Source organism: Homarus americanus, unplaced genomic scaffold (assembly GCF_018991925.1).
Source record: "Homarus americanus isolate GMGI-L3 unplaced genomic scaffold, GMGI_Hamer_2.0 scaffold32583, whole genome shotgun sequence".
NCBI lineage: Eukaryota > Metazoa > Arthropoda > Malacostraca > Decapoda > Nephropidae > Homarus > Homarus americanus.
This window is the reverse complement of record NW_024713129.1, coordinates 26,536,453-26,553,447: the sequence shown is the minus strand read 5'-3', so window position 1 is coordinate 26,553,447 and position 16,995 is coordinate 26,536,453. Positions and strand designations below refer to the sequence as shown.

The 16,995-nt window shown below is 40.9% G+C and overlaps 1 protein-coding gene across 3 annotated transcripts in view; it reads left to right on the top strand.

Moving 5' to 3' along the window:
• Window positions 1-5,738, top strand: part of LOC121869745 — a 54,913-nt gene extending 49,175 nt beyond the window's left edge. For all 3 annotated transcript variants that reach the window (XM_042371326.1, XM_042371312.1, XM_042371321.1), the window contains exon 10: window positions 5,378-5,738. In XM_042371326.1, coding sequence (XP_042227260.1) covers window positions 5,378-5,635 — 258 coding nt within the window. In that variant the 3' untranslated portion in view covers window positions 5,636-5,738. The remainder of the gene's footprint in view (window positions 1-5,377) is intronic.
• Window positions 5,739-16,995: the final 11,257 nt, after the last annotated feature.

Genomic DNA, 16,995 nt, shown 5'->3' with positions numbered 1-16,995 from the left:
TTGTTGAGGAATGGGCTTGGTGACAGGGGAGTAGATTGGGTAGGCTGAGTGTGAGGGGAATAGACTGAGGGGGAGGATAGAAGGCTGAGTGGGAGGGGAGTGTGACTTGAGTGGGAGAGGAGTGCGAATTTAGTTGAGAAAAAAAATATTCGATTTTTTCTCCATCTATTTTTAATTTTCCTGTCTGGGATCATTACAGAAAAGCCTCTTAACCTTTGATAAGTGATAATTTTAATTTTACTTTATTTTGAATTACTGAATTTTTTTTTTACGTTTTATCGTAGGTGGCTCAGCTTAGGTAATGGAGGCTGTATTTATGTGTAAATTTGTGAATGTGTGTATATATTTATGTACGTGTGTAAGTTTGTGAATATTATGAATATTTGAGTACCTGTGGGATTTTATACGATCATTTACTGTTGAGTACAAGGTGGGGAAGGCAATCATCTACTGCACTCTGGTCGGGAATCAAACCTGTGACTATTCGCTTGTGAGTCGACCACCTTACTAATTAAAGACGAGCAAGAAATCACACACACATAAAGTGAAGCGAGATCTTAAAATTCTCTCATAAGTACTAGTGTGAAATAAAACTCTCGTGTCTTTAATTGCAACTATTTGGACTACGGTAAATGAAGTAATCTCTTAGTTAATGATTAGGCTATCAGAATCAAAGGACTTGTTTAATATTCAATTGCTTCCCTCATAACTCCTGTTGTTAATTACTGTACTCAGATTCATCTTAATTGACTTTTCATTATAACGCTTTTATTCATTGTACAGTCCACGCCACTGATAAGCCATACAGACTGGCGGCCTCGAAATTCCTAACTGGCAACTTGCTGGGTGCATCCCTCGCCCCACCCCACCTCCAGAAACACACAAACCGGGCACTTAGTCGGTGGTCATCCAAGGTGTAAAGCCAACGCTTATCCCAGAACTATCAACACGTCCTGTACTACCCAATAAGACCCTGCCATAATTTACGCTCTCACACTAATACTTAAATTAATCCATCACGTCTATGGAGAGTTATCGAGTGGATACAAAATCCATCACAGACAGATGGGCGGATGGACACGAATGGACCGACGGACAAACTGACAGCATCAAAGCCATATATCCCCAAACTTTCGCTCCGGGAAAAATACTGAGAGAAAGAAATTTAACGCCGACCAACAAGGAATGGTGCTTCCAATACAGTAAAACGAAAGACTTTCTCTCTTCATAAAACTTAGAAAATTTGGTTTTTAATGTAAGTTAGGAAAATGTGGCACCCGTAAAAATTACATGAAAATACCTTGATGTTCTTGAAAAACGAGGAGAGAGTCTAATGCTCCCGAGGTGTGAGAACGTTCAGAAAACATTGTTCGCTAAAGCTGAGCCGTGACTGTCAACACTGAATATTTCAAGATCAAATGGTTCTCTGCCCAAAAAGAACCTTAATCCTTATCGCCACTGAGGCATTACGGTCCTGAGCATTATGGGTGAAGCCCATTAAAATTAGGATCCACTGAAATTAGTACTTACTGGAATTGGGACACGTTATTACTCAGCTCCAATCCCAATGGTTGAGTTAGGTTTTTACCAATTAGGGGGGGGGACCTATTTAACGAATCAGCGGCTGTTGGAGAGGATATGACGCCTCCAAAACACGAAGCAGGTTAGCTGATAACCTGTAAAGCAACTCAATGAAATCATGGCAACATGGTGGAGAAAATTTTATCTCAGTGTAGCAAGAACTTTCCAGGAGAGATTCGGAGGCATCTAAAACAGGTGAGTGTGATCACTGTACTCACTTGAATGGAAAAGGTGAGGCTCTGACGGGAAGAAGGTGGGAGGGGGAGGACTCCGATATCCTCAGAGACGGCGTGAGGGAAGGGGCTTCTATATAGAAAGCGATGGGACGACAGGAAACCCCAAAGACGGTGTAAGGATGAGGAGTAAGTCCGACGTCCTCGTGATCGAGTGGGGTTATCACGTTGACTCACTGATGACGGAGGGACACCGACGTCCTCAAAAATGGAAGGGGGAAAGCGTAACGTTCCTTTAAAACTGTTGTGGGATGCGAAGGACTCCAGACTTAGCTGATGAATAAAACGATAATCATTGAATATGATAACTTGGGGGTACCTAAGACATGGTGTTTTAATTCACACTTACATAGAAAATGGAAAATCTAGTTGAGATTACCTGCTGTCTAACCCCCCATACACCCCTATATGATTAGTCCCACTTAACTTACAGGAACAACTAAGGCAGAACCAATGATCTTAAACATTAGTTACCTTGTGCTGGTGGTCGCGGAAGCCCTGGTGCCATACAGGGTCACCTCCTGGTACCATCTTGATACGTTTATGACATCTCATGGCACTTGACGACATCATGCTGTACTCCATGACACACTTTGCACCTTCGACAGTTACGGACAATTGGCAACAATTTACGACATTAATGACGCTCCCAACACTTTGTGAGATTTTAGAGCATTATTGGCACTTTATTGTGTGTTGCTTGGACACTTTGTAACTATTCGAGACCTTATAACACTTATGCCACTTTATGACACTATGAGACTATATGGCTTTTTACAACACTTTAGAACACTGGCACTTACCACACTTCAAAACACTTAGCACACTTTAGGGCACTTTAGGGCACTTCATGACACCTATGACACTCCATTGCACTTTTTCATTGTGCACCGCACCTTACAACATTATACGACACTTATTAGACTTAATGGAATGACACTTTACCAGACCTACTGGCACTTTTTTTTATAGGGGAAATAGCCCACCTGGGCACAGGTCATCGACCCACAACGACACTTATAAAGCACTTTATAAGTATCGTAAAGTGCTATTTGTTTGTCTATTAATCCTTTGTGTACTCCCTTACCGGCACTAAGGCAGCGACAGCAATGCGTGTGCCTTGTCTTGTTAGAGGCATCTGTTGACATTCTCTTAAATCCGAAACCGTGAAACGAGGCAGATTCAAGACTTGAGCGAACCGGTCTCGTCCTAATGCTATAAAGGATTGAGTTTGGTCGTGTTTTACTCATTCGTTTCTCCACACATGTAGCTTTAAAGATCTTTGTTTTTATGTGCTCTAATTATAAAGTACAGTATATGGTAATTTATTACAACAAGATTATATGCCAATATTTAGTTCGTATAATGGCTCGCGTTTGGATGATTGAGTCCGATGTATCGAAAACAGATCAGAGCTGTTCCTGAACCCTTGAAACACTTACGTCATCGATGTCAGGAAGTGGTTTCAGTCAACTGGTGACAAAAAATATCCAAAATTGTTAATACTGTATGTCCCGCTTTATTTGCTTATTAAACACAAACATAAAAACAAACGGGATATAAACGGAATTATGATAAATCTGTATTAAACAACAAATAAAGATAGAACACACTTCAAATTATTTTCTTATTCCGAAGGTCAACGCTTTCGAAGACGTGTGTGCTGTCTCAGGACGAACAACCCAGACCACGACTAAATCAAAGCTACCAACAGACTCCAGACATCTGTCTGGTATATTGTGTTGTTTAATATTTTAGACAGACTACAGACAACCTAAAGAAAGTCAATCACCTTAAACTTAATTCATGAAAGGTGTTCAAAGACAAGTTAGCGTACTCATGTCACCGCGATTAACTTGCATCCAGACACTGCGACACCAAAAACGATCGAGGACTTTTGTGCGTTTCTGGAGGTGAGGTGAGGTGGGGTTGGGATGCACCCAACGAAGTCAAATTCAAATTCAAAATATTTATTGATAAATACATCAAAAGGAGCTGGTTAGCATGTTAACTAGCCTGCCCAAAACTACCCTTAACAAGAGCTTTTTAATAGTTTACGTAATCATAAATCAGATATGTATACAACAAATATATATGTATAAAATCTACAATCTTATGTTAAACTTACATAATTTTTCATAATATTCTTAACCATATTTTTGTTTATTAAATAACAAACCATCTCTGTAATATCAGTAATACCATCACCCCTAAATTCTGATAAACAGTTACAGTCCATAATGTAATGATATAATGTATGAGACTTTACATAGCCACACAGTTTACAAGGAATGCCATCAGTTCCTTCAATATATTGCCAATAATATTTGTATCCAAAGCGTAGTCTCATCACAAATGTATCAAATTTAACCGAAGCCTTACCATAAGTACAACTTGTATTATTTAAAACTCGAACATAATGTTTCAAACTACTACTACCGTTATTCAAATTTTTCCGAATATTGTCCATTTCCCATTGCTGTCGGATTTTTACCATTCCAGATTTTAATCTTTTAATACTCAAAATACAATCATATTCTACAATTTCTTTGCCACACCCTTACTTAGCCAAATCATCAGCAACCTCATTCATATAAATACCACAATGGGATGGAATCCACATGAAACTTACAAGTACATCATATCCAAGTGATTTTATGTCCTGAATACACTTCTTACATTTGAAAACTAAATCATCATCAAGAGGCACTGTAGAATTTAGAGCAAATAGAGCGCTTTAACTGTCAACAAACTCAAAAACTGTTTTTTTCCTCAAAGAGGCATACTTAAGTCCCACATATATAGAATAAAGTTCAGCAGTGGTGCTGAACTTCTATCCCCAATTCTCTTGGATATTCTTTCTTCAACACTAATACCATATTAAAAAAAAAATCCTAATAACAATGCCACATCCGACCTGATCCCCGTTAACTGAACTGTCACAGTACATATGGATAACATTTTCCTTATGGTACTCCGATATTTTCTCAAGGAATATTTGCCGTAACTCATAAGGATTATTCTTTTTTTTTTACCTCTAGCTTATCCATTCTTACAGATATACACTCTCCATGAACCAAGGTTTCAAATAAACTTTGTTTGGCAAAGGCACACAAAAATCTACATTATTATATTCACAGCATCTGCCAAAGTTTTTTAGTATAAGTATTCATCTTAAAATAACTAGTAATTGCATTAGTAAATTTATCAACAGCAGACTTCTGATACCCATCACCACGCCTAATAAGCCTTAGAGTAGAAATGACAACCAAGGACAATCCCCATCTGCACCCAACGAAGTTGCCTGTTAGGAAATTCGAGGCCGCCACTGCGTGTGGCTTATAAGTGGCGTGGACTGTACACTAATACACCTTCACTACGTGGTAGGTTCTTCAAGGGGTGATGCAAATGAGGTAGGACTGCATTACTTAAGAATGCTGTTATCTTCAAAGAATTAAACCACGAATCTCCTTAAAGTGTTAAACCATCATCCCCAAAGTGTTAAACCATCATCCTCAAAGTGTTAAACCATCATTCTCTGACCTACCTTGACCTCCCGCCAGGTACTACAGGAAGTAATGCTTAACAGCCGTCATGCCTTGACCAACGTGAAGCAACTGGGGCTTGAGATTCACCTTGACCGAGCACTCAGGGACCCCCAGCTCTACAAGGTCTACCTCGACACCCTCCTGGGACTTGAGAGCTTCGGGTTTCAGTTATTCTCCTCCAGCGAGAGCGAGAAGCTGGAGAGATGTTATGATGACCCACTCCTCAAGAGACGAGTCAGTCTCACCCATGACCTTTCCTACATCAGGATATAGAGAGGAGAAAGTGCGGTATATGGCTGTTGAGTGTGGTGTGGTGAAGGGTGGTGTGTGGTGTGGTGCTGTATGGTGAAGTGTATGGTGGTGTTGTATGACAAGTGTGGTGTAGGATGTTGTGTGGTGTGGTTAATGTGGTGTAGGGTGGTGTGTGGTGTGATGAGGTGAGGTTGTATAGTGTGGTGTAGGGCGGTCTGTGGTGTGATGTTGTGTGGTCAAGTGTAGGGTGGTGTGTGGTGTGGTGAGATGAGTGTGGTATGTGATGTGATGTGATGTGATGTGATGGGTGTGTGGCATTATGGGGCGAGTGTGGTGTTGCGTGGTGAATGTGGTGTAGTGTGGTGTTTGGTGTGATGAGGTGACTGTGGAGTTGTGTGGTGAAGTGTAGGGTGGTGTGTGGTGTGATGAGCGTGGTGTAGAATGGTGTATGGTATGGTGAGGCGAGTGTGATGTTGTTGTATGGTGAAGTGTGTGCTGGTGTGTGGTGTGGTGTGGTGAATGTGGTATTTTGAGTGTGGTGTGGAAAGGCTGTAAGATGTGTTGGGAGTGTTGAGTGTGGTGTAGTGTCATGTAGGTGTGATGAGTGTGGTAATTTGTAAGGTGTGTTTAGTGTGGTGTCACGTAGGAGTGTTCAGTGTGGTAATATGCAAGGTGTATCGAATGTGTATCGAGTAACTTCAGCATCACGTGGAATATGTTAAATGTAATATGTTGTAGTATGGTCAGTATGATGGGTATGGTGAGCATGTTGGGTATGGTGAGTATGTTTGAGTATGGTGAGTATGTTGGATATAGTGAGTATGTTGGGTATGGTGAGTATGTTGTAATATGTTGAGTATGTTGGGTATGGTGAGTATGTTGTTGTACGGTGAGCACGTTGGGTATGGTGAGTATGTTAAGTATGGTGAGTATGAGGGGGTGACATTAATGTATTCATTATCTATTTGTTCATGTATTTATTTTTTCATGTTTATTTATGTGTTTACTCATTCACAAACTATTTTGCATTCATTTTGTGGCAACAGTTCACTTGTGTTTACTCACTAAAGTTCAGTTTTACTCAACATTGCACAGCTTATGAAGATCAATCCAAACACACACACACACACACACACACACTCACACACACACACACTCACACACACACACACACTCACACACACACACGGGCCCTGTGATGATGTAACTGATCAGTGGGGTATCAAGTGATTTGAACAATGATTTCCTGCATATAGCCTTGAGAACGGACGACTATGGTGGCAGAGAGAGAAAGAGCGAGAGAGAGAGAGAGAGAGAGCCAAAATTTACCAACTATCACAAACAGATACATGTGAGAAGCCAGAGAACCAATAACACCATCAGCTCTCTGGTGATGTCTTTCAATAGGTGTGCAATTAGCAATAAACACTACAGAAGATGAATACAGTATATATATATATATATATATATATATATATATATATATATATATATATATATATATATATATATATATATATATATATATATATATTAAAAGTGATTATGTCCTAGTTTACCAGTATTTACACGAGTCAATCACAAGCATGTACTAAGCTTTAATTATCATGTATAATTGATGTATAATTATTTATTATGTATTATGGCCTTTCTTCTGTTATATTGAGACAAATAAATGTTTTGTTAATTTCTAGTTTCCATGATATACAAAAAAAATCTAACATGATTGATGCATAAACAAATTTGTATCTCTTATTCTTCTATTTAGGTTTTCATTAAATATTTTCAACTCGGTTAGTCCAGTTTCCACCTTGCCTGCCCTGAGTGATCCTATTTATTTTTTACAAAGCGTGACTGAGTATTCTTATTCAGTTCGTCTTAACGTAACCAGCGATCAATGCCTTTATGTATGTATGTATGGCGACCTGTGGTGTAATGGTTATTATGCTCGCCTCGCAATCGAGCTGACCAGGGTTCGATTCCTGGGCAGGGTGAAACTATGGACAAGTTTCTTTACGCCCTTTGCCTCTGCCTACCCAGCAGTAATTGTGAACCTGGATGTTAATTAGATCGCGGATCGTATTCCAGGATAATGATTAGCCAGTACAGTTGGTGTGTTGTCCGGTATTCTCGGACTATTTCTTGGTACTGGGTCACGCAACTCGTTAACTTAGGGTGTGGTTGTTGTGCTAGCAACAGCTTCTACACCTTAAACAAATGCACTCCTAGGTGGCCTTTGGGCCGGTCATCCTCGCTACACTAGAGGCAACCATTATATGTACAGGAGTATGTATGTATGTAACATTCATTATTCATTGACAGCAGAGGTTAGAGGTTGTTCATAGGGGCGAACACTTAACGTAGACATAGCAGCCGGCTTTTAGACATGCTGACTGGCTGACTGTTATGACTACGAGATTTCTGCAGTATGATTCAACCCCTTCCGAGGAAGTAGAGAGTTTTTGAAAAAAAATGACTTGATTGCTCATATTTGGTAATTAGATACTTTGCTTCACACTTGCTATTCTATTCCCAAGTATTTGATGTAGTTATATATTTAGCAAATGTAGAGAGTGGCATCGTCAGTTAAGAATGATTTATGGGTCAACGAGGTGGTCATTTCCAACCGGTTATTTATTAAACCTAACCACAACTCTGCTGATTTGTTAACGGCAGTACATTTCGAGGAGGTGATGCATTGCAGCGTTTCCTCCACGGAAAACCTTCTAGAAGGTATGACTCATAGATCACCCTGGCGGGGCCTGTGAAGATTACACCTCGGGCGTGGCCGCCTGCTGGGCCTGATTTCAGTCTATTGCTGGACCCCATAGAGCACACATCTACCACTGAGACCTCCTCAGTTCTAGAGCATCTAACACTGAGGCCATCTCAGTCCTAGATCACCGGGCCTGCCTTCTCTGTACAGTTGTATATAATTGGATCTACATAAGACACTGTAAATATTCACACAACCGTCGTGTATATCTCATCCCACATTTATTGAAGAAGTGGAACCACGGTAGACATCAACTAACGACGGTCCCGACATCTTTGCTGATCACAACAGGACTCCAAAAAACTACAAGAAATATTTATCTTTAAGTGGGACGGTCTGCCGCCAAGTCCCACACCATATATGTATGTATGTATGTATGTATTATGCCATGTATTGCAATGTTGCACATGAGGGGCAGATGGCACACAGAGCTATTAAAATGCTTATGGGTTCAGTTGAAATTCGATAAAACCCTCATTAATTAAGTGCAGCGTTGGCTTAGGGTCATGTGAAGCCATAACATTTTAATAGTTTAATGGCTAAAAGGTATATTACAATATGGAATATAGACATGGGATTGGTTAACTTAATATAACAGTACTTTTAAATTTCAGGGAGTATAGTTAACAAACAACAAATGGAGCAGGTTCGTTGACTGCTTCAGGAGGGTTAGGGGTGACATTTCAAGATTTAACATTACACATAATGAATTAAGGTAATTTACTGTGAATTACAATGTCAGTGTGCCACTTTGCAAAACAAATTATCAATTAATATAATCTAAACTCGTGTACAGTACGTTATATCATAATCTGGACATTGAACATTCAAAGTTCCAGGTTCATCTTTTCAAACAAAACTACAGTCACAACAGTCTCATCCAGGGGTCACCAAACTTTTTTCACAGTGGGCCGGATAACTGAAAGAATGACGAGCGCGGGCCGCATAATCATTCTGTTCAATACTTGCAAGCCAGAACGAAAGCTCTGGTAACGTCAGAGCCTAGGCGGAGCTACCACGAGCCGGGGAAGGACTTGGGATCCGGCCCGCGGGCCGTAGTTTGGTGACCCCTGGGCCTCTAATCCTTAGAGCAGTATTGATATACAAAACTTGAGTAAGTGGTTCCCAAGTTTAACAAACGTATATCTGCTTTCCTGGAAGTCCGAACAGTGTATGACTCTCTCACCGGCAGCCCGAGTGAAGGTCCCAAACCAACCACAATTGTATGTATGTATGTATGTATGTATGTATCAGGCGACCTGTTGTGTAATGGTCATCATGCTCGCATTACAAGCGAGCGGACCCGGGTTCGATCCCTGGTCAGCGTGAAACTATGGGCAAGTTTCATTACGCCATTTGCCTCTATCTACCCAGCAGTAATTGGGGACCTAGATGTTAATCGATTTTCGGATCGTGTTCCGGGGTAATGGTTGCCAGTGCAGTTGGCTAGTTGTCCGGTCTTCTCGGACTGTTCCTTGACACTGGGTCATACAACTTGTAAACTTAGGGTGTGGTTGTTGTGTTGATGACAGATTCCGCACATTAAAAAAATTCACGCCTAGGTGGCCCTAGGGCTGGCCATCCTCGATTTTCAGGGGCATCCATTATATTATGTATGTATGTATGTATGTATGTGTCTGTGTGTGCACACAGGGTGGTGTGATGCATCTAATGGGGCAGCATTATGTTAGTGTTAAGGTGCAAGCATGTAACAGCACCTTTGCTTTATATAAATATACACCCAAATGAAAAACACTAAGTTATTCATCAAGTTATTCACCAAGTGAGTCACCATGTTGTTCACGACTCTACCTAACTTGGCTTGCATCCCTTTCGAAGGTCGAGCCAGGGTCAGCTGATTCACTAAACAATGCCCTCTTGCTACCACTCTCACAGTCCAGAAGCGAGCAGTCCGCTCCATCTCTCTAGACAGGGAAGTTCACACTTTACTTATATAATGAGGGTAACTCAGGGTAGGAATATAAAGTAAGAGTTACTGTATTTAGTTATAGGATGTAAAGAGAGGAAAGTTGGGTAGTGTGGCCGAGTAGTTATATAACTGTTACTATGTATTCTTAGGGAAAATTTTCTAAACACCACTTCTAAGTACAGCTATTTATTAGTTAGCCCAATGGCACGACACATGAATAGATCAATATATTAACGTTACTAGACAATGACTCCTGGACACAAACATGAAGTGGATAGACTTCCTATTTAAGTAACTCACCCTATGGATCGCTCTGACAATTACTCACGTGTAACCTTATGGAGGCCCAGAGGCTGGGGAATGTCTGCAGGTGCTGCTTAAAGAGAGTGGTCCCAGCGGGTGCTGGGCTCGGTCTCCTGTGGGAGACTCTGCAAGCTAGGGACTCGTTGCTGGAGAACGAAGTCCCCCCTCCCACCCTTGACAAGTGTGACTTCGTCTGCCTCTTGTTTCTGCCTCTCCCTGTCTGTCCACGGGAAGGAGCTGTCGGCCCCTGATATTAGCCGTGTCAGGCCGGTAGATGTCGTCACTAAATAACACTAATCTAGGTGTGTCGAGACAGCTGTGTTTGAACAGGTGCAGGCTGGAGTGTAATTTATTGAGTAACACGGTCATGACGCCGGTTTGACTAATCATGTAGTTGTAAGAAGTCAAGGTTCATTGTGACGCTGAGCTCTACTGGATCAGGTCTTAATCTCACTTTAATTACGAAGAGCGGGTCAACTTACGTGGGTGTACACCTGCCCATTCGGTTAATGTTATATGTGTTGTACTTCTCTGGGCTGTAAGCTATGGTCTGATAAACAATCATTCGACGGTAGAGAAAAATTAATCACAGGAGTAATATATAGACCTCCCAATCTTGATAGAGTCAAAGAGCGACTTATCTGGGATGAAATGCGCAGGGCTTCCATACACAACAAAGTCTGTATAGTAGGCGACTTTAACCTTGGCCAAATAGATTGGACTGACCTCACAGGTAACTCAGAATCAGAGGATTTTCTCGAGACGATCCAGGACTGTTTTCTAAGTCAACATATAACAGAACCCACACGGGGTAATAATATACTCGATTTAGTTCTGTCAAACAGAGAAAACCTCATTAGCAGGGTCGAGGTAGGGAACGAATTTGCAAACAGCGATCACAAAGAAATTAGATTCCAGTTAGATTTTCAGGGCAGACGTAAGGAAAATTCCACTAAAGTACCAGATTTCAGAAGGGCGAACTTTGGCAGTTTAAAGAGGCAGCTGAGAGAGGGGGTGTCGCGCTTGGCCATGAACCTGACAGATGACACGGACCTGATAACGAGATCTGAGATTGCCGAGTTCCACGACAATTTAAATAGTGAGTTACTTAAAGCACAAAGGCAGAACATACCATACAAAAAACTCAGATCAGACAACAATGACCCTAAATGGATAAATAATTATTTAAAGAACATCATTGGCCAAAGAAAGGCTATAGGTAGAAGGATAAATCGTGGCGAAATTCACCTCCGGGACTATTATAGGGTATTGGCGAGTAGGGTTAAAACCGAGATAAGGAAAGCAAAGAGGAATAATGAGGTAAGGATAGCAAGGGAGGCGAAGACAAACCCCAAAGGATTCTACCAAATGTATCAAACTAAAACACGAGAAAAGATTGGACCAATACGGTCAGACACCGGCGAGCTCACTGATAATGACAGAGAAATGAGCAATAATTTGAATAAATATTTTTCAACAGTTTTCACCACCGAAAAGTTAAACATGATACCCGAGGCACCGACTCTATTCAGAGATAGTGAAGAAAACAAATTAAGTGAGATAGTAGTGACTAGTAACGATGTTAGTAAGCAAATAGACAAACTAAAGCCTAATAAGTCACCTGGTCCCGATGAGATATTTGCCAGAGTATTAAAGGAATGTAAGGAAAGCTTAGTATGCCCAAGCAAAGGTTTAACATGTCCTTAAAAACAGGTGTAGTACCAGAATCCTGGAGGATAGGGAATGTAATTCCGATTTTCAAGAAGGGGGATAGATCACTATCCTCTAACTACCGCCCAATCAGTCTAACATCAATAGTAGGCAAATTACTGGAACCAATCATCTCAAACTCTATTCGAAATCACCTGGAGAAGCACAGATTGATCAATGATTCCCAGCATGGCTTCACAAGTGGACGTTCTTGCCTAACTAATCTATTAACATTCTTTTCATCAGTTTTCGAATCGGTGGACGAGGGGCACAATTATGATGTGGTATATCTCGACTTTAGCAAAGCCTTCGACAAAGTAACCACGAAAGACTAATTAAAAAGGTAGAAGCTCATGGCATCAAAGGTGACATCCTTAAATGGATTAGGGTGTGGTTACAGGACAGGAAACAGCCAGTGAGCATTAACAGCACTAAGTCCCATTGGAGCAACGTCACAAGTGGAGTTCCCCAAGGCTCAGTACTTGGACCATTATTATTTATTATATACAAACGACATAGATATCGGCATAGACAGCAACATAAGTAAATTTGCTGATGACACTAAAATAGGACGTGTTATTAAATCTGACGAGAACTCGGCAAAACTACAGGAAGATCTAAACAAATTTTTCGAATGGTCTGAAAAATGGCAGATGAAATTCAACGTGGACAAATGTAAAGTACTCAGTATAGGAGATGTAAACAAGGAAACCAGATACCAGATGAACAACGATGCCATAGAGAAATCCGACTGCGAGAGAGATTTAGGAGTAATGATAAGTAGGAACCTTAAGCCAAGTAAACAATGTGTTTTTGCTCGTAACAAGGCTAATAAAGTACTTGGGTTCATACAAAGGAGTGTTAGTTACAAGACTAGCGAGGTCATCCTAAAACTGTACCTTGCTCTTGTGAGACCACACCTGGACTACGCAGTTCAGTTCTGGTCACAGTATTACAGAATGGATATAGAATCCTTGGATAGAATTCAGAGGAGAATGACAAGACTAATCCCGGGCATTAGGAACCTTGAGTATAGAGACAGGTTAAAGCATCTTAATTTGCACTCCCTCGAGAGACGTAGAGCGAGGGGCGACCTGATAGAGGTGTATAAGTGGAAGGCAGGGCTAAACAAAGGGGACATTACAAAGGTACTCAAACTATCCAACCAGGAGCAACTCGTAACAATGGTTTTAAATTAGACAAATTTAGATTTTGGCGTGAAATAGGTAAACACTGGTTTGGAAACAGAGTAGTGGATGAATGGAACAAGTTACCAAATATCATCATTAACTCGAATACGCTGAATAGCTTCAAACATAGGTTGGATGCTTATATGAGCAATAGGGGTTGGGTGTAAACGGGACTGCCCAGTATGGGCCAATAGGCCCGCTGCAGTTTCCTCCATTCTTATGTTCTTATGTTCCCGACAAGACCAAAGTTTCCATACCAGAGAACTGGTGACACTATGGTCAGTGATCAAGATAATACCATGTGCAGTATCTAGAATATCCCCTCAGGCAATAATGCAGCCTCATATTTACCAAACAATAACCGCCACCTATCGACAGCACTTCCCTCATAGTTACTGAACAAATGTTTTTCTACTGGCTTGGTTTGGTCTGACAAAAATCAATTTATCTCCCGCCAAGTTCAAAGCTTCTATACCAGGAGAAAAAAAACATACACAGAGAGTGACTACAGTGTGAGCTCAACTAGTGTAGTCACTGAGCAAAAAATCCTACATATCTAGAATAGCATTTGAGAAAAAAAATTGCAAATCACTGTTTACAAACATTAACAAGGGGTTACATGGCCTTGCCAACCCATGTCAAAATAATGATTAGCCCCAACAGCAGTATGGCTGCAACATTTCATTAGGTAGTACAAAACATTAATCAAATGAACTCATAGAAAAAGTGACTAAAAAAAATTATATATATATATATATATATATATATCAGGCACCTGTCAGCCCTGCCCCATGCAACTGCGGCGGAAATCCTTTCCCTGGTTCGACTGGCTAGGTTTTAGTGTGTGGTGCTGCACGGTCCGTCTCGTCACAGCCTCGTTCCACACGTCTTAACTGTCCAAGGTAAAAATAAATATAAAATCTCCTTAATCCTTGACCAAGGGATAAATTGAAAGAAGTGTAGTGGTGTGTGGTGGATGTAGGTGGAGTGCTGCATTCATCATGCTGCTCCTCTGCTCGTATGTGCTGTGGTTGGAGTCACCTCTTGATTGCTGCTGTTGTCATAAGTGTTACGGTCATCTCCCCTTTCCCTCAATATTTGTTTCAGTTACCCATTGTATTTAGTTTCTGTTGTTTCCCGTTTTCCTTATAATCAAAATTCCAAGCTTATTGTAAAGACTTTAAAAAAAATGTCTATTATTTTATTTAAGTAAGTGTACTAGTATTTGTTTCATTATGTAAACGTTGTAGAATGTATTTTTATTTTTATACAGTTATGAAAGACTGAAAGAAGCAGGTGTGAAGTATAAAAAAAATTATAAATTGTATGATGATGAAACAAGAAAGTATTGGAACGTTGTTTTGGTGACACTCGGTAGCTAGGTTGAGGAGGAAAGGAGAATCAAGCTTGTGTGGTGCACATTTATCTATTATTATCTGGGCAATCATGGATAATTATTGTATTAACTAAAGTATAATATGTTCACTTTAGTCTAAAGAGTATTGTATTAGTGAGAGCACTGTATTTGGTGGAGATAACATTATTCTGAGTGAATTGATTTGTAGCCTTTTGTATGAACATGGACGGAGAGCACATATGTATTAGATTTTGTTGTTAACTATATATATTTTTTTAAAGCTGTGTTTAGATTAAACCAGTTTTAATGGGAACAGTGGTATTGAAATGAACACCTGTCAGCTGTCAGGAGGTTGTTAACCAGAAATAAGGTTAGGGTCTGTGTTTAACAATTATTCTCTCTGTTAACAGAAGCTGTTATTTCAGTCTCCTCTGATATATTGGGCCTATGGGCTGACTATACATCCTCTAGTGCAGGGGTTCTCAACCAGGGGGGAATTTCCCCCTTCAGGTTTTCAGGGGGGAACTGATACTAATATGGAAAAAATATAGGATTTTCAGTATTATATGCATATTATTTGGAATGCACTTTTTGAGGAAGACAATCTTGGAAAGGAGGGGGGAATGACATTCTGACATATGGTGAAAGGGGTGCATGGGGCAAACAAGGTTGAGAACCACTGCTCTAGTGAGTCCTAGAAGAGGGTGTGAAGGTTGTAACATAAGGCGCCGTCATCCTGCCCGATCTCTGCATACAGCTTGGACATGCGACCTCAAGTCATGCCCAAGTGAGCTGGTTATCTCTAACATCCGGTTGGCCATGGGGGCGGTACTGTGTGCGACATTTGACAGAGAAAGACAATCCTAACAGGATGTCGGATTAGTTGGAAGTGCATCCATAAAAAATATTTACTTTATACATTACATCAATGTTTGGCAACTATGGGTTCCGTCGCGACAATGTTCTCATCAGGTTAGTTCAGGGAGTGAGGTTGACAGACGCCCTGGATGGGATGGAGCGAGAATGGAAGGGTGAGGCGGGTGGTGTGGGGCTTAGGACAGGGAGGAGGATGTATGTTACAAGATATGTTAGGTTAAAACAGTTAGTTTAGACACAGCTTCCATCACTAAAACACAATGGGTACATGTAGTATTGAGTGACAATTAAAATACACTAGGGATTCTGAGAACGTTACAAATCGCGGGGGACAGTGACAAATTAAATTAAGCACTGAACATTTTCTGGGGAGAGTGTTATGCTAGTAACATTTCGCACATCCAACAATGAGGAATATATACTTGAGTTGTTAAAATGACGCACTAGGACACTTTTCACGCTGTACTACTCGGGGTTTCTCACCGCACACTGTTAAGCAACACTCAAACTGAATTAAATGAAGGAGGAGACGCGCCAGGTGTAATAGCAAAGCGAAGGAGGCCGTGGGTTTATGTTCAGTAAGCTGCCACCAGTATAATGAGGGTAACTCAGGGTAGGAAGAGAAAGTAAGAGTTACTGTATTTAGTTATAGGATGTAAAGTGAGGAAAGTTGAGTAGTGTGGCCGAGTAGTAATATAACACCAATTCTAAGTGCAGCTATTTATTAGTTAACTGAATGACATGAACACATTAATAGATCAATATATTGACGTTACTAGACAATGACTCTTGGACACAAACATGTAATAGATACTCTCCCAGTCTCCCCACCGTACGTAACTCACCCTATGGATCGATCTGACAATGACTCACGTGTGACCTGAGGGAGGCCCAGCGGCTGGGGAATCTGTCTGCAGGTGCTGCTGAAGAGAGTGGTCCCGGTGGTACTGGACTCTGTCTCCTGCGGACTCTGTTAGCTGGGGACTCGGTGCTGGGGAGGGAAGTCTCCTTCCTGACCTCGACTAGTGACGAGCGTGAGTGCGTCTGCCTCTTGGTTCTGACTCCCTGTCTGTACGTGGGAAGGAACTGTCGGACCCTTATATTGGCTATGTTAGGCCGGCAGATGTCGTCACTAATTAACACTAATCTGGGTGTGTCAAGACAGCTGTGTTTGAACAGGTGCGGGCTGGAGTGTAGTTTCTTCAATAACATGGTCATGATGCTGGTTTAACTAATCAC